At 54.7% G+C, this 16,542-nt stretch overlaps 7 protein-coding genes across 7 annotated transcripts; 4 read left to right on the top strand and 3 right to left on the bottom strand.

The window, feature by feature from the left end:
• Positions 1 to 52: 52 nt before the first annotated feature.
• On the top strand, positions 53 to 1,954 carry DL89DRAFT_294484 (acyltransferase ChoActase/COT/CPT; the record flags this gene model as incomplete). Its single annotated transcript, XM_040890521.1, has 4 exons — positions 53 to 259; positions 306 to 832; positions 897 to 1,377; positions 1,436 to 1,954. 4 exons carry the CDS (start codon positions 53 to 55, stop codon positions 1,952 to 1,954), a joined length of 1,734 nt encoding a protein of 577 aa, XP_040741803.1.
• Positions 1,951 to 3,210, bottom strand: DL89DRAFT_269121 (uncharacterized protein). The gene has a single exon (XM_040888167.1). It carries the CDS (start codon positions 3,122 to 3,124, stop codon positions 1,961 to 1,963), a length of 1,164 nt encoding a protein of 387 aa, XP_040741802.1. The 5' UTR covers positions 3,125 to 3,210; the 3' UTR covers positions 1,951 to 1,960.
• Positions 3,211 to 3,441: 231 nt separating this feature from the next.
• On the top strand, positions 3,442 to 4,461 carry DL89DRAFT_269120 (trypsin-like serine protease; the record flags this gene model as incomplete). Its single annotated transcript, XM_040888166.1, has 1 exon — positions 3,442 to 4,461. Exon 1 carries the CDS (start codon positions 3,662 to 3,664, stop codon positions 4,457 to 4,459), a length of 798 nt encoding a protein of 265 aa, XP_040741801.1. The 5' UTR covers positions 3,442 to 3,661.
• A 121-nt stretch (positions 4,462 to 4,582) lies between these two features.
• Positions 4,583 to 5,719, top strand: DL89DRAFT_269119 (uncharacterized protein). Its single transcript, XM_040888165.1, is given in 5 exon segments — positions 4,583 to 5,073; positions 5,099 to 5,171; positions 5,191 to 5,240; positions 5,323 to 5,379; positions 5,421 to 5,719. 5 exon segments carry the CDS (start codon positions 4,606 to 4,608, stop codon positions 5,481 to 5,483), a joined length of 711 nt encoding a protein of 236 aa, XP_040741800.1. The 5' UTR covers positions 4,583 to 4,605; the 3' UTR covers positions 5,484 to 5,719.
• DL89DRAFT_269117 (uncharacterized protein) lies at positions 5,392 to 7,972 on the bottom strand. The gene is made up of 9 exons (XM_040888164.1): positions 7,505 to 7,972; positions 7,223 to 7,347; positions 7,051 to 7,054; positions 6,567 to 6,635; positions 6,330 to 6,446; positions 5,988 to 6,263; positions 5,860 to 5,940; positions 5,581 to 5,717; positions 5,392 to 5,479 (listed from the first exon to the last, which is right to left on the bottom strand). Exons 1-7 carry the CDS (start codon positions 7,634 to 7,636, stop codon positions 5,875 to 5,877), a joined length of 789 nt encoding a protein of 262 aa, XP_040741799.1. The 5' UTR covers positions 7,637 to 7,972; the 3' UTR covers positions 5,392 to 5,479; positions 5,581 to 5,717; positions 5,860 to 5,874.
• Positions 7,973 to 8,628: 656 nt separating this feature from the next.
• Positions 8,629 to 12,237, top strand: DL89DRAFT_324100 (uncharacterized protein). The gene is made up of 7 exons (XM_040891434.1): positions 8,629 to 8,755; positions 9,412 to 9,477; positions 9,564 to 9,662; positions 9,715 to 10,922; positions 11,030 to 11,207; positions 11,233 to 11,373; positions 11,408 to 12,237. Exons 1-7 carry the CDS (start codon positions 8,642 to 8,644, stop codon positions 11,867 to 11,869), a joined length of 2,268 nt encoding a protein of 755 aa, XP_040741798.1. The 5' UTR covers positions 8,629 to 8,641; the 3' UTR covers positions 11,870 to 12,237.
• A 3,411-nt stretch (positions 12,238 to 15,648) lies between these two features.
• DL89DRAFT_259182 (uncharacterized protein) lies at positions 15,649 to 16,116 on the bottom strand (the record flags this gene model as incomplete). The annotated part of the gene is made up of 1 exon (XM_040885668.1): positions 15,649 to 16,116. The coding sequence occupies one exon, from the start codon at positions 16,114 to 16,116 to the stop codon at positions 15,649 to 15,651; it is 468 nt and encodes a 155-aa protein (XP_040741797.1).
• Between the last annotated feature and the right edge of the window lie 426 nt (positions 16,117 to 16,542).

The following is a 16,542-nucleotide window of genomic DNA, read 5'->3' as shown; positions in this document are numbered from 1 at the left end:
TTTCCTCTATTTCAATTCTATACTCTGCTCTTTTTTGTTATCAGAACTGCCAATGCTCCGCTACTCGGTTTTGTCTTCCACCAGGGCGATTGCTGCCCGGCGCATTATCCGTGCATACACGACCGCACCCTCGACATTCAGCAACCAGGACAAGCTGCCCAGGCTGCCCATTCCCTCACTGGAGGCCACCGCCTCGCGGTATCTGAAGTCACTGCAGCCGCTTTTGACGGGGGCAGAATATGCACGAGCCGAGAAGGCCGTCAGACGAGTTCATCAGCCCGAGTGGACTGGGCCCAGTTTTGCAGCAGCGCCTGCAGAGCGCCGACCAGGCGGCAGCGCACAGCTGGCTGGAGGATATCTGGCTGAACAAGGCGTACCTGGAATGGCGCGAGCCGAGCTACATCAACGTGAACTGGTTCGCCTGTATCGCCGACAACCCCGACTTCCCAGTCGCCGCCACAGCGCCCAGCCCTGGGCAGGCATCGGCAGTGCAGATTGGACGGGCAGCGCGGCTGATTGCACACGTACTCGAGTTCAACGATACGCTGAACAAGGGCCAGCTGGAGCCCGAAACGGCCCGGGGCACGCCGCTGTGTATGAACCAGTACAAGTCGCAGTTCGGCACCACGCGGATTGCGCGCGCCAACTGCGATGAGATCGTGAGCCAGTATCCGGCCACCAGCCGCCACATCCTGCTTATGTACCGTGACCAGGCCGCCAGCGTGCCCGTCTACAATGCCCACGGCGAGCGCGCCAGCCTGGCACAGATCACCGCACAGCTGGCGCTGGCGGTGCAGCGGATCGACAAGCTGCTGGAGAACGGCCCATTACCGTCGGTTGCGCAGCTGACCGCCGGCCACCGCGACGACTGGGCGGCCGCCCGGAGTGCGCTGGAGCAGGACAATTCAGCTGGCCCTTGAGACTGCCGATAGCGCTCTGTTTGGCGTTGCGCTGGACGTGGACGTCGAGGCTGCGCTGCTGGAGTCGGCCGAGGGATGTGCGGCAACGTTCTGCCACTCGCAGGCTGGCCGCAACCGCTGGTACGACAAGGCGTTCCAGATCATCGTGCTGAGCAATGGCCGTGCTGGTGTCAACGGCGAGCACGCGCCGGTCGATGCGCTGACCACCGGCCGCATCGCCATGGAGGCGGCTATCAAGGAGCGCGGGCCACTCAAGGACACCAAGCCAGCCAAGGGCCTGGACGAGCCGGCGCCGCTGCTCTGGCACGTGCCGGGATCCGTCCTGACAGCCATCGACAAGGTGCGCGGCGATGCCAGCCGGCTTGCTGGCAACCTGCGGATCCGGCTCGGCAACGCCGACCAGTTTGGCGCGCAGTGGATCAAGCAGCTCGGCGTCAGCCCCGATGCGTTCTTCCAGGTCGCCCTGCAGCTCGCGTACCTGCGTCTACACGGCCGTCCCGGCGCCCACCTACGAGACTGCGTCGCTGCGGGCGTTCCTCCATGGCCGCACCGAGACCATCCGCTCATGCACGCCTGAGGCCATAGCCTTTGCGCGTGCCTTCGATGACAGTGACGTCACGCTCTCTCGCAAGCTGGCGCTGTTCCAGCAGGCAGTGGGCGCCCACATCGAGTACACGCGCGCGGCAGCGGTTGGCAAGGGCATCGACCGGCATCTGCTGGGGCTGCGCGTGCAGATCCGCGACGAGGCGGAGGCATCGCGAGCCACGCTGTTCCAGGACCCATCGTATGTGCAGTCCATGTCGTTCGCCATGTCTACATCCAACGTGTCGCCCGGCGAGCTGTTCCGCGGCGGATTTGCCCCAGTCATCGCCGATGGCTACGGCATCAACTACGCGCTAGACAAGAGCGACCTCAAGTTCACTGTCTCTGACTGGCAGAGCAGCCAGGCTACTGACGCCGAGCAGCTGCGCCAGACCATCTACCGCACGCTGGACGATCTGCATGCGGCTGCGGAGGCTGCCAAGAGCAAATAGAGCGCTTTATTTCGAATCTTTTTTGGCTGTGCAATATGAATTCCGCATCGTCTGCCGGCAGCACCGGTACCCCCACTGCCCGTCGCTCCACCACGACCCAAACACCGCGCGGTGATTACCGGGGAGCACGTCCTCGCGGTACCGCGACACGCCTAGCGAGCTCTGCTCCTCCTGGCTGGGCACCACCGGCTGGCCGGCACGAGAGTACTCGACGAACCGCTCCTCCTGTTCAAGCAGCGAGCGCGGTGGCCGCACCAAATGCTCCTCGCCGCCGTACTTGTCCAGCACAGCGCTCTGGGCGCTCTGCTTGCGCGCGCCCTTCTTGTGCTGGAACTCGCTGTGGGCCATGGCTGCCTGCGTGGGGTTGGCCTGGAAATGCACGCTGGCGTTGCCACGCTCGCTGGCCTCCCACGCAAACACCTCCATCTGCGCGACCTTGAGCGCATCGCCCGAGAACCGCACAAAATTGTCGCCCTTGTACGCGCTCTGCGCTGCCTGCCCAGCATGTGGGTCCTCGCGCATCGACCGGGTCTTCGGATCATAGTACGCCGAGTCCGGATCCAGGTTGCGCAGGTACTTGGCTGTGTCCTCGCGAATCCGCAGATTGCGTGTTCCCCCCTGGTTCTCTACCTCAGCATCCTCGCCCTTATCCAGCGCCTCGGCCTTGCGCTTGCGCCTGGCCTCCTCCACCATCTCCCACTCGCGAATCGTCTTTTTGTGCTCCTCCGGATCGTACCCGTTCCAGCGGTCGCGCTTGGCCTCGTACGACAGCTTTAGATCCTGCACCACCTCGTCTGCCATAATACCTTTGTTCGTCCACTTGGCACCGCGCTTCCGTGGCCTCTCCATGCATGCCTTTGTTTTGTGCGTCATGGCGCCGCAGTTCTCGCACGCGCCCTTGCGGTACTTTTTAGCCCCCGTGCCTGTCCGCTGCCCACGTGCATACCAGGCGTCACTTTTCTCCTCTGCTTGCTTGCGCTGGTGCGCCAGGCCCGGCTGGCCCGAGTCGAGATACCAGGGTGCCTGCGACATGAATTGCGGGATATGCGGGTTGATCATGTTGCCTGAGGCATCGGTTTCCGGCGGCGCTGTGCCGGCTTTGCGTGCGGCCTCTAGCTCTTTTTGCTTGCGGTAGTCGTCCCGGCTCAGCTTGCCTTTTGATGAAGACATTTTAGGAAGGTATGTGATGAGTATGGCAGCTTCTTTTGCTAGTCTAAGAATAAAACTAGAGGTTGAAATTTCATGGGGCTGCGATTGGGTGCTCTGTAATGGGGACCAGTTACACACCTCGTGAGTCCCTCGAAATGCTATCTCGCATGTTACCTCCGCCATTCCCACACATGCATGCCACAATGATGAACTGCGAACCTCACACCCGTCTATTTGTGGCCATTCACTATTATTCTGCTCTGCTCAATCTGTCTCTTTGAGGATCGTCGGTCCTCCACGCGAGCACACTCGCCATGTGGCAATTCTGTGTATTTTTGGAACTTGTCGCAGTCTACACACGATCCGAATAAGAAAGAAAAAAAGACTCTTGTGCCTTTTGACTGTGAATAGCGAATCCCCAAGAGTCTCTTACGCTCCGTTGTGTATATAATTGATCCCTTAGGGCGCTTCCAGGAGCAGCTCCCAAGCACCGCCGGCCCGGTTTTCCTCCCCTCCAACTACGTAATGATATTCCTTCTTCTTCTCTTCGTTCTTTTCATGACTGCCCGGGCGTTGCCCATCGACGATGTTCTCGCCAAGCGAATAATCGGCGGCACAACCGCACCGACTGGCCGGTATCCCTACATCGCCTATATCCAGAGCACCTACAATAACAGCAACTTCATGTGCGGCGGCACCATCGTCAGCGACCAGTACATTGTCACCGCTGCCCACTGCTTCTACGACGAATCCACTGGCCATGTGCCCCGGGACCTGCAAATTAAAATCGGCTATGGCAGTAATGATCTGCAAAACCTGGTATTCAAGGATGCTATGCAGCTATACGTGCATCCGCAGTATAGTCCTCAGACCTCCACCAACGATATCGCCATAGTGCAGGTCCCCAAGCTGCCGCTGGACGGCCAAAACGTGGACAAGATCCCAGTGTATACCGGCGAGTTGTTCCCAGAGACGCAGTTTGTCGCTTTAGGCTGGGGCGTCGTGGATGCGGTGCGCGGCACTACTTCGATGCTGCTCAAGGAGGGCGTAGTGACCATTGGCAAGGATGTGGATTGCGCCAGATATCTGATGGGGTCTGGAAATGCGGCGTTTTCGAGCAATGGCAGGCAGATTTGCTCGCAGAACAGCCTGGCACCGGGCACCAGCCCGTGCTTTGGCGATTCGGGCACCGGCAATATTGTCTATGTCAACGGCAAACCCCATGTTATTGGCCTGACGAGTTTTGGCTCCGGCGCTAACGGTAGCAGCAGGTGCGATGCCCCCGACGGCTTCGTCATCTACACGCATATTAGCGCATATATGGACTTTATCAATTCCATCGTCAAACTGCAGTGAAGGCCAGTAGCTTTTCTTACAGGCCCAATAATCGCCAATAAATCGCTTGTCGGGATATTGCCTCAGCGATAGCCTTTCCCCCCATCCGCAGTCTTTTGTCGTACTTTGAGCTTTTCCCAAGAGATATATTTTTTCTTAGATACACAATGAGCGCAGCCAAGGATATCGCTGACTGGGCAACAAACGAGCTCGGTTTCCGCAAAAAGGCGACTCTGGTGACTATGCGCGGCACAGAGAAGCTCTCCGAATCCAATATTCAGCCGCTGCTCCAAGGCGATCTCTCCTCAATCCTTGCCTTCCTAGCTCGCCACACCGTCTCCAAACACACCGCCCAGCACGCGCGCCACCGCCTGACCTCCTACCACAGCGACTCTCCTTATGCCTATTCTGATCTGCGCAAGCAGCTCAACGAACGCACTTGTACATACATGCAATCCCAGCAGGAGCTCGATGAGCTTGCATTGCAGAACCAAAATGCCGTGCAGGCCATTGAGAGTCTGGCAGAAGAGGTGAAAATGGCGCAACTGCGGATTCGCGAGCGCCGCACGCGCGTGCTTGTCCGCCAAGCGATGGCTGTGCATTTAAGGCGGCTGGTTTCATGCGCTGAGCAGTTGGTTAGGGAGACTAGCTTGTGGGCAGATCGGCGCTGAGGTGGGCTTGAGGGCACGGGCTGAGGGCGCCAGGCGGGCGATACGTGCGTTGGCCGAACACGGTGCAGGATCGCGCCGAAGCACTGGAGCAGCGGCGCGCTATGGTGGCTAGCGTCATTTCATTGCTAAAGGTAAGGCTATGCAACGCTTACAGGCATCTACTACAGCTGAATTCGAGTGTACTGAAACCTGTGTGCCCCTTTCTGTGTGTAGGAACTGCAGGACCGCCATGTAAGGCTCTGGAGCGAGATCAATGAGATGAAGGCAAAGGTTTCCTAATGAGGCGGCGGAGCTGGAAATGGACGTTGGAGCGGATCTCCAGACATCTCAATGCACAGGCGGCACCAAATAGCGCACCGCGCGATTTCAGGTAAGGTTCACTGGGCGACACTGTCTATGTTGATTGTGGAATTGTCCAGCACAAATGAGCCCTCCAGCAAGGTTCCCTTATCTGCTAAGCTCGGTCTTTAGGAATGCGGTATTGCGTGCAGTCGAGGCGGACGCGCTGGCGCAGGTCAGCGGGAGAGTTCGCTGGATTTGTGCCAGAAATCGGCCCTGCGGATGCTAGCGACTCGGGGATGTGGGCAAAGGCGGATTCATATGAGCAGGTATGGCGGGCATGTACCTCATGACACATGCACACTGCGATTGTTCCGAGTCTCTTAATTAATGCAATGTTAACAAGTAATGGGTGGTCATTCTGATGCCTCTCACCTTGGGTGCTGGTGGCTCTCCCTCTCCTGCTTATAGGTGCAGGATATTGCGTCACAGATGGAGCGTCTTGGCAGCATGCTGCGTGCGATTCGGGATTCGGTGCAACAGGCAAGTATTCTTTGCACGAAAAAAGCGTTGGTAAAGCTCATTGCGGGTTTTGTTACATTCTGGCATGTGCCCTCCCGTGGATCTTGTAGACTGCTGATCTCGTCAACGGTCAGGTGGTGCCTCAGAGTGAGGCGCTGCTTAAGGCCCTGCGATACGTTGACCTGCGAGAGGCGTGGAATGGTGTGGAGCTGGCGCAATTGCAGAGTCAGAACGAGGCGAGCTGGAAAATCAGCCGCGCCAGCACTTACCCTGACGGCGATCCGACTAGGCAGGCTCTGGCCGATATTGCCCGGGCCGTGGGTTCTGGAGCCTCTGGGCAGGTAAGATATCCGCTGTTTTCTGTAGGTGGCGGGATACTTCTTTTTCTTCTTTTCATCATATCCAGGCAAATCGCCAACATATTTTTCTCCAATGGAGAAATGTAGGCAAATGATGTGGTCGTGACCCGGCTTGCAGATCAGTTGATAAGAGGTTCGTAAAAAAAGACAAGGCACAGCCAAGCGACGGGGGAATGTCTGCCTGTTGGTTTGTCCACAAAGACAGCAGCGTGCATATATTGCGTGCAGCTAGAAATGTGCTGCGCACACATCTTGTATATCCCCTGCTGACCAGTGAACCTCCGTATGTTTTTAGACCTCCACCGCAGCCATGTGATGGACACGATTGCGGGCGACATGGAAGAGCTGCGCAAACGCCTCGAACGGCTTGGTACGTAATCCACAGATGTTTACATTTTTACCAGTGATGCATGCGCAGCACCCCTCCCCAGCAATACTGCGCTTGGACTACTGGCTTACTGCGTGCCAAGGTGGGCTGTGCCTTTGGCGGTTTGGATAGCCCCCCACCGCCCTCTACTGAGCCCCTGAACATTCCCTGCTCACTTCCAGAATCGGCCTAATTGGCACAATTGCACAGGCCCTCATCGACGATCCCACGGGCGAAAATAATGCGCCGAACAGACTCAGGTCTATATATAGGGAGGCACATAGACATGCAGCACAGTGGAATTTTGAACGAGAACATTGCATCTCAAGGGGGTGTGCTGGCCAGTCTGATCCAAGTTTTTCTGGCTGTTATAATTGGCAATGACCTCTCCGGTTCCCGCAGCGCATTACCTACATTGCTGCTGCAAACTAGCTCATGCTGCTACCAGTTCTATGCAAACCCATTGGCCGGAAATTGTCGCTGCACGCAGGTCCGGGAGACTAGCGAGACAGAGACGACTGGCAGTTTCATGCGCCTTATTCTGCTGGAAGGAAGATGAGGGGAGAGCATGGAGAAATGCAAGCACATTGCTAAAATGATCGCATATCTGTAGGCAGGGGCGATATCGCCAGCCAGCCATCGGGCGCGCAGCCCCTGGAGGCCGCAGTCGAGGCAGTTGCCCAAAGCGCGCGGCAGCAGAGAGGTAAGCGACTGTGGGCGATTGCTTTACCATGCATACCAAGACATCATGCAGCAAGATAAGCTAAATCGCGCTTGCTGGCTATATTTCTCTTTGCGCCAATGTTGCCGGCGGACTATTTCCATGTAGAATCTGTCCAGCGCCGCATTCGCCGAGTGGGCCGCACACAGCGACATCGAGCGCAGCCTTGGTCTGGCGCACGAGTCGCAGAGCACAGAGCTGGCCATCGCTGAGCTGTCGGATGCAAGGTAATTTACTCGAGCAGGCGATGACACCCTGTTTCTGGCAGCAAAGAGACATCGGATATCTATTAATAGCCCCCGGCAAGGCGGATTTTTTTTTTTCGTTATATCCCTTTTTGATCATCGTAGCCAGCGACTGTTCAAGGAGCCGTGGGCACCGTGGTTCACGCGCGACGGAAAGAGTTATGCTGAGCTTGCGAGACAGCTCAGCATTGCACGGGCGAGCGAGCGCTAACAGCAGGCACCTGCCTGTATCAGCAGAACACGCACCGTAGTAGATCGCTGGCAGCAGCTTGTTTACTTTTTTCCTTTCATCTCCATGGGCACAATGCAATCGCTCTGCCTCGTTGGAAGCCGCAGAAGCGAGCATTGTGCTCTGCTGTTTCGCGCGGCGGTCGCCCACCACCCACTCGCTCCGCTCCCTCCCTGCCACCTGCGGCCGGACGGAATGAGCGGCTGGCCCGGGATGGCACTAGGCGTGGGCCCGGCCTATCTCCCCTGTTTGCGGCTGTGGAAATTAATAAAGTTTGCGTGACGCCAGCCTATCATAGCGCCCATGTACCGATTTCCCCCTTTTTGTAAAGGAAGAATTGCGCTGCTCCCCGCGTAATTGCTTTTTTATTTCCCTGAGCACCTTCCCCTCCTCCTTTTCCACCTCCCTTCGCAGTCACCTTTTCTTTAAACCTGCGTCTCCTCCCATCTCTGCCTCTACAGTTTCTTTTTTTGGTTTGTTATTTCATTCTCTCCTCTCCTCACACACTCCTTCCTATTCCTCAAAATATTCCAGCAAAGTAGGCTTTGTATTTAGTATTCTGTGGCCCACAAAAAAAGCTCCTGCCGGTCCCATCCAGCCCACGTCACGTATCTCCTCTCTTGGTCCCACCCACACCAACGATATATTATTACTCCCGCCCAGTGATATTTCCGCGCTACAGGGGCACGTTATTGGAAACAACAACACACATACACAAACGTAGCAGCCCGCGTCCGCTCGCTTGAGTTCCACACACAAAAACAGCCATGTCTCGCTCACAGTCGACACATCGACAGGCCGCCGCTGGTCATGGCGGCAGATCTCGGCAATCATCGCACGCACAGAGCTCCCCGGCACCGTCAGCAGCAGGACGCAACGGAGCCGATGATTCTGACCGCGAGCGCCGCGGCGGCGGGCACAACGGTAAGTCCTTGCAATGGTGCACTCATACCCCCTCCCCCGCGCACAGCACAAGCACCACTTTTGAGCCAACAATCCCCCTCGCACGTATACACATCAGACAACAATTGGTGTCTTAGCAGAGGCCAACCACCCCCGCCTGGGTTTCTCCCGCACACACGCCATTGGGAGGACAAAAAAACAAACCGGGTCCCTCCAAGGGAGCGGGCGGGGCCAGCCATCTACTATTTTGCCAAATGCTGTTCGCGTGAGAGATGGGAGGCTGGTCGGCGTCCATTTTCTCCCTCTCCCGTGGAAAAGGAGGCAGTCGGGCACAATAATGTGATGAATAGCTGGAGCATGACACATGAGGTGCCGCTCCCGGGCTGACTTTCTCCTCTCGCACCTGATTGAGCCATCACGTTTTCTCTGCTCGTCCCAGAGAGACCCCACTCTCCGGGCACCTCGCAATTGGCAATTTGCTGCCTATTATGCCTGCGCCGGCATATATCGCTTTTCTCACCCGCACAGCGGCACCCGGGATGCGTCCTAATCGCTTATCAGTATGCAATCTCCATTGCACGCCGATGATGGCCTGATAGCACAGCTCAATTTTTGTTTCGCACATTATTCTCTTTCCCCTACATTAGGCTGGCTCGACAAAACACATACCGTGCAAGTTCTTCAAGCATGGGCACTGCTCGGCCGGAGCCAACTGCTCGTTCTCGCACGACATCAACGCATTTGTCGAAAAGCACCATGCAAGTACTTCCACAAGGGCAATTGCAAATACGGCAGCAAGTGCGCGCTCTTGCACACCCTGCCGCCACAGGAAAACGGATTTCGCCAAGTGACCGGCAGCTCGCGGCAGCCGCACAGCGGAACACCCAAAGAGACTGCCAGCCTCGGCAAGTCGTCTGGCAGCCGCCTCGTCGTCTCAGGCGCGTCGCGCATCGGCCACCCCGGCGCTGGGCGGTGCCAAGCCAGCGAGGGAAGGCAAGTCTGGGGCAGACCACGACGCCAAGCCCAAAATCCGCACCAAACCTAACCCTGACAGCAGCAGCGAGGACAAAGCCGCCAACAGCTCGACGCGCAGCAGCAGCACTAGCGTCAAGACAGACGACGAGCACAGCACCAGCGCCGATGACGTCGCGCCGATGCGCAAGAGTTCGGTGGGCTCGTCGTCGCTGGGCCAGAGCGTCGGCAGGCTGGGCCAGAGCGCTGGTTTGCTCCGAAAGGACCACCCGGCGACGCGGGTCGACTCTGGGGTGGCCGAGTTTGCCAGCGGCGATGACCACTTCGATCCTGCGTCGTTCTTCCATTCGCGCGACCAAAGCCCATCGTCGCTGTTTGCGTCACCGTCGCTGGGCGGAGACACCGGTGAGGCTGGCATCGGAATTAGCATCACCCACAGCTACGCCGGGCTTGGGTCGGTGGGCAGCCCGCTCAACCCGCGCTCTCAGCCCATCCCCAAGCCGCGGCTGGGCAGCAGGCGCACTGGCGGCAGCGACCACCTGTCTCCGATTCAGACGGGGCTCAGCCCACAGGACAGCACGCTGATTGACAAGCTGTCCATCTCCCACTCGGTCAACCAGAACTCGCTGTCGGGCTCGCCGTTCCTGTCCAGCTCCATTCCGCTGCTCGACCAATTCAGAGAGTCAAGCCTCAGCGCGAGGGACTCGCCTGGTATGCACCCATTTGCCCGTAGCCCCGTGCCCAATAGTGGCATTGAGTTGACACGCCATGCATTCACCAGCGTAGATGCGGCGGGGATTGCCAGTGCAGAGGATACAGCCGGCTCGCTGCGGTCGGGCCACCACCACATCCACCACCAGCACCACCACATTTCCTACCTACAATCCGTGTCGTCGCTAAATGCCGGCGGCGATAGCCATGACAGCTCCCGTGACGGCACCCCGGCAGTGAATCCGATTGGCAGCTCGCGTACCACGGCCATGCGTGGCGGAGTATCGGATGTAATCGGCCGGTCAGTGCGCTCGTCGAGTCTAATAGGCGAGAAACGCAGTCCGCTGGCCACGCAGTCCGCAGGTGACTTCCTCGATCGCCCAGCCCCACACCCGCTGTTCCCGGCATCGCTCGCCAGCCCCATCTCGCCCCTGACCGCGTCCACCAACGGCTTCTCGTCTCTGTCCAGCCGCCAGCGATCAAACACGCAGATTCCTGCCGCATCGTCGCTGCTGCACTCGCCGATGGCCGCTCTTGACACCGGCAATAGCACAGCAGCCCATGGTCTGCAGATGAGAAACGGCGGGCGCCATTCCCGACTGCATCGCCGAGGGACAGCGTCCAGGCGCACGACTACTCGTCGCTGCTTGGTATGCACTCGCTGCCGAACGAGTCCGCGTTTTTGCCGTTCGCCTATGGCAACCGCCTAGCGGACTCGCCGGGGCCCCACTCTGCCATCGACACAGGCCTGGGATATGGCAGTGGCAGATCGTTCAATGACCCGTACACCGTCTCGACCGCTGCGCCCGCCGCAGTCGTTTGGAGGACTGGCGCTATCGTCATCGCAGCGCAACAGCACAAGCTACACTCCACAAGGTAGCAAGGGCGGCCAGCAGCTGTTTAGCACTGGGTTCTGGAACACGTCAGGAGCAGGCATCGAACCAGGCCAGCGGTCAGTCATCGCCATATATCGGAACCAATGGGAGCAAGCCAGCGGTGGTCGCTATTTCTCATCTGCGCAAATGGCGCCGGGCACGCCTACATCGGCTATCGACAGCCCGTTTAGTCTTGGTCAGCGCCACACTGCAAGGGCTCACCAGCACACAACCATCGGTGCGGCTGCACTTGACTACACTAGCAGCGTTAATCAGTCCAGGCGGCATGGCTACGCGCGGGTCGAACTCGTCGACATCCATCTCGAATGCTACAGGGCGCAGCAGCCGCAACGGGTCGTCGGCTGCGTCGGATGCCGATGGCAACGACCCGTTTGAGCTGGAGGCAGAGAACCCTGGGCGCCCGCTGTTAAACGGTGACGCAAATGTTGCGCCTAAGCCGGCGTTTATCTCACGGCAGGTATTTGCACACAAGTTCTCTGGCCTCTCGGTTGACCAGCTCAATCAGCAGCAAAAGGGCGATGCAGTGTCCGCTATTGCCCAGCCGCCTGCAAACTGAGAGATGCGGCCTTGCTCCAAAAGAACAAAACAAAAAGTATCGGGAATGTGCACCGGGAAAGACCAAGCCGAGGTTGCCGATATCCTCGCACTCTTCTACCCGGTTGGAACCTGCCTGAAAACAACCCATTTAAAAAAATTAAGCACTTCCTTGGCGTTTAGCTTAGCCATTAGCTTGCTTTTCTATTTTTGATCCTTTTGCCGCGGTTGCTTTCGCAACCCTATTTCTACCTCTCTAAACCTCTTTCATTTCCTCTTTTCTACGGGAACCAAAAATTAAAATCTATGGATTTATATAATGTTGCAGTTTGGAGTATTGGTATACGAGATGCACGGTAATCGAGCGTGTACACTCAACCACCCATTCCGAAAATGAAAATAGGTGCATAATATATCAATGCTACTCTACGATGATATCTGGAACCAGCCCATTGATGTATAAACTAGAAAACAGGAACTACAGCAAATATATGGGCATCCGCTAAATATAGTTACAGCACGGATACTGTTTCACAGCTGGTGATATCTAGCATGGCGACACCATGTCAGTCGGCACATCGACCAGCAACGAGAGTAGCTCCAGGGCTGACCCAATAGAGAACTAAAATATTTTTGTGCTTACATCAATCACAGCATATTTCCCTGGCTTTTCTGGTATGACGCAGACGCCGCATGGCAGTAAGAACTTTAAAAGGGGCATAGCGCAGCGCTCGTGGCTTTTCTTTTCCATTTATTTATGTAGTTCATTTTTTTTAAAATCAAAAACCGTTAGAAGCTCTTTGTGCATTTCGCGCCTATACAAGTTCTCGCAAAATAGCTAGGCATTGGGAAGACTATATCCTATATGGATACAGAAGACTAGTAGGCGATTGAGTGCCCCACATTCGGCAGCAGCTCAGGGCCGAAAGAGTCAGGCTGTGTAGTGCTGTTTATAGGTGCAAACCAGCACAGCCAGCACATTTGGACGACACACCTGAGCCTTCGAGGCCACCGGATGTGAAGCCCACTGGTGACAGAATCAACCCAAAATTCATAATGAAGGACTCCTGGATCGAAGCTATGACATCTTGAGTATTATTAAATCATTTTCCACATTAAATATTTTCAAGCAGCACATGCTATTATATCTAGCACGCGAAGATTATGTTGCAAATGTCAATTGTAAGAGCATTTTAAAGTGGATATGGTAGAAGTTATTTTATTTGAAAAACATATGAGAAATAAAAAGGAAACTGCAAGCACCACGTGTCGCCTTTATAGGATCTCATTGCTACACTTAAATGCCGCTTCGCAACGAAACTAGGGTAGCGAAATGTGTCCATAAGGATCACACACCCTCATTTGGTGTCTCCATTGTCTGGGTGTTACGGCTATTCTCGCTGACAGCCTGTATGGGGACTGGCATGCCAGTCGCCATGCTGCGCATCACCGGCTGCGCATCAATAGTAACGAGCATAACAGCTATACTTGCTACAACCTAGTTCAGGATGACACTAGCATCTGAATCCAATAGTGGATAGATGGTATTGATAACTATGCATACAAACGTGGACATGTCCCAAAAGCAAAGTGGCACAGATGTACCAAAAGCATTATCATCTGAATCATCATAGCCAATACCAGACAGATAGTAAGACATGTAGACCTAGTATCGATGATACTGAGTATATGAATAATGAGCAGAGCATAAATGTGTAAGATAACAGAAATCATAAAAATAAAATAAAATATATTGCACACCTGCTGGAGCTACAAAGTGGAAAGTAACATCAAGCCTCGGGTGGGTTGCACAAACGATCCATATTGAAGATATGCCATATATATAATCATCTGGCGCATCCGTGCGACTCGTCTTTTTCCTCTTTTCTCCAGTATTGAATATCATCACCCTTTCGAAGAAAAAAAAATAACAAGTGTAAAAACTGTTGAGCACTCGAGATACGACATTTCTGTGCCCCATTGCCACTGTCGCTGCCCAAGGTGAATGGCAAATGGCGCATTGTATTCCTGTCCGTCCAATTGAGGCATTAAATTACACCTTCTTTGGCGTGCGTTTGCTGCTGAACAGGCTTACTTGCTGGACACTCACAGGTGCTATTCGCATGGGTTTTCAAGCATATGAAGAGGTACAGCAAATGTATTGAAAGAGTTTCACCAGTGAAAGTACTGAGGATATCAGTTATGTCTGGTGTAGCCTAGTTAAGGACTGTAGCATGCGAATCCGATAGCAGGTAGATGGTATTGGTGGCTATGAGTACAGTGCTTGGACATATTCTATGGGCGAATTGGCAAAGCATTGCCAGAAGCATCGTCAGATACCATTTTCATAGTATCTTCTAGGTGGGTACCATGATCTGTAATGCATGTCAAAATTCCGTAGGAAAGTGGTGCAACAGGTTAAAAATGCCTATGGAAATAAAAGCATGCATGATGCAAGAAAGAGCAAACCAGAAAGTTGCTCCAACACGGACGACATGAGTCGATGCTCTACTCTCCACACACCATCGGAAAAGCAAACGAGCAGCACAAACCCCTTGTCTGCTCAGTTCAGGGTTGAAGAAAATGTCTTATTACGAAGCTGCTGCTCAATTTGGGTTTAGGAAAGTGCCTCCCTTTTATAAACAGGCGCTCAGTTGCTTGAGTCTATAAAGTAAACAACTCAGAATCAACCCCATCTTGGTGACCGCTTTTGTTCAAGAGACTCCTTCCTTGCGTGTTGGTGTGCCGCAATTTAACCATGCTCAGCAAACCCCGAGCTGCTGGTAGGGTGCAAGGTCTTGTGCGCTACGTGATGCATGCTGGTGATCCAGGAAGTGTATCTGATCATGTGGCGCATGACAAGTCGCATAGCTATGACCCTGTTAGCAAAGGATACTTTGCAGCGCTCTGTATGTTCGCTTCTAGCCAAAGACTTGCCTCCTGCTTTTGCTTATTTACAGATGTTATTTGTACTGGTACATGCTAATATAAGATGGATGAGAGAAAGAAGTGAAGGAAGAGACTATGCTACACCGTGCTTGGATCAATCGCACTGGTTATGATGTTACAATCGACGAAAAGCCCAATCCACACACTCAACTATCTCACCATTAACTTGTATCTCGGCCAAGTTTGGGAACCGAGCCATCAGTTTCGATGAACCTGTTTGGGTCAATCGCCATGTGCGAGTACAGGTGCAGGCAGTGCAGATTCTTGCTGGCTATAATCGGGATATCCCTTGCATGCGCAGCAATGATATATAGCTCGTGGTCCTCGTTGGCAAAGTAAACCCCGCGTCCTGTGATGATTCAGATCGTTGCAGTACATAGAGAAGCAACGGATGCGCAGAATCTTCAGCCTTGTCAGGCCTGTGTGCCTAGGTTGAGAATGATGTTGCTGTCTGCGATTCCCAGAGACAGATGAAGGTCCTCCATGTTGTGAAACTTCACAGTCAGAGGCAGCATAAACTCAATGCCAGTCACTGACATCCTGCGGATGACAGTGTTCCTGTGGCCAAAGAAGTTTCTCAGCCCTGCAGATGGGAGAGGCTTGCTGGAATCGCCCTCTTCCGGGATCAACTTGAGCTGGAAATGCTCAGAGCACTGGAGATTGTAGACATCGATATCTCTAAATTCCAATGTGCTCTCTACGAGTGACAGCTGGCGGCAGCCCTTTCTTGAAGTATTTCCCAGATGGTCGTTTCTGCTATGGGTTATCCCAGTCACAGTGACACCAACCGTTGACGGTATCGCAACTCTGGATACGTCCAGCGAGGACTGCAGGAGACCTTTCTCAGGCTCTTTAAACCGCATCACGAGCGTCTGGAGGTTTGGGAAATGCACCCTTCTGTCTGGTCCAGTCTTGAACAGGACCCCAGTTGATGCCGTTCGAGATTCCGCTTAGTTCAAGATGGCTCATGCTGTCTGTAGGGATAGGCGGTAAGTGCACAAACTCCGGGACAAGCTTCAGGTCTAGCACAAGATACTGGAGATTCGGCGAGAATGGCTGGTCAATATAAGATGGGAATGGCCGCGTAACCTGCATCATTGTTAGGCGTGGGTGGAGCACATGGCGAAGCATTATCATTATCTCTGTCCCGACACCAGGCAACTCCTGAAGGGGATTCTTGCTTAGACCCCAGACTCGATCTGGATGGTACCATAGTTCCCTGGCATGAGGGCAGTGCTCGAGGATAAGCTGGGCAGTGCGGGTTGCCTCCATTTCTGCATCCTGGGACTCCTGCCTCTTGCCAGCATAAAAGTAGGCCATGGCCTAGGAACCTAATAAGCTTTGTGCTGGCAATCGCACCACTGGGAATACCGAGCTCCTGGATAGCCTTGTCAAGATGGAGATCTTTCGGACAGTCATTATACAGGCTATACGAAGTTCGCTCACCGAGGACAACAGGCCACATGCCTCTAGCTCTTCGATGTTGCTCTTCCATACACGATCATGGCTTTTCTTGCAGGTGGTTTTCGGTGCATGAACACTTGACCTTGGCACTCTAGTATGAGTGGGACTTTCTTCACAAACTCAGGCAGATGTGAGTGTAAGGTGGGGTAATCTTGGTAGAACTTTGCAAACGGCAGGTAGTCAGCCACAGTCGACGTCTCATAGGTGGGCTTTCTTGCACGCAGCCTCTAGCTTCTTTTTCTTCACGTCGTCGGGGTCCAAAGGGTGGATAACTGCAAAATC

Source organism: Linderina pennispora, assembly GCF_002104995.1.
Source record: "Linderina pennispora strain ATCC 12442 chromosome Unknown DL89scaffold_11, whole genome shotgun sequence".
NCBI lineage: Eukaryota > Fungi > Kickxellomycota > Kickxellomycetes > Kickxellales > Kickxellaceae > Linderina > Linderina pennispora.
The sequence above is the reverse complement of the archived record's forward strand: the minus strand, read 5'-3'. Positions and strand labels throughout refer to the sequence as shown.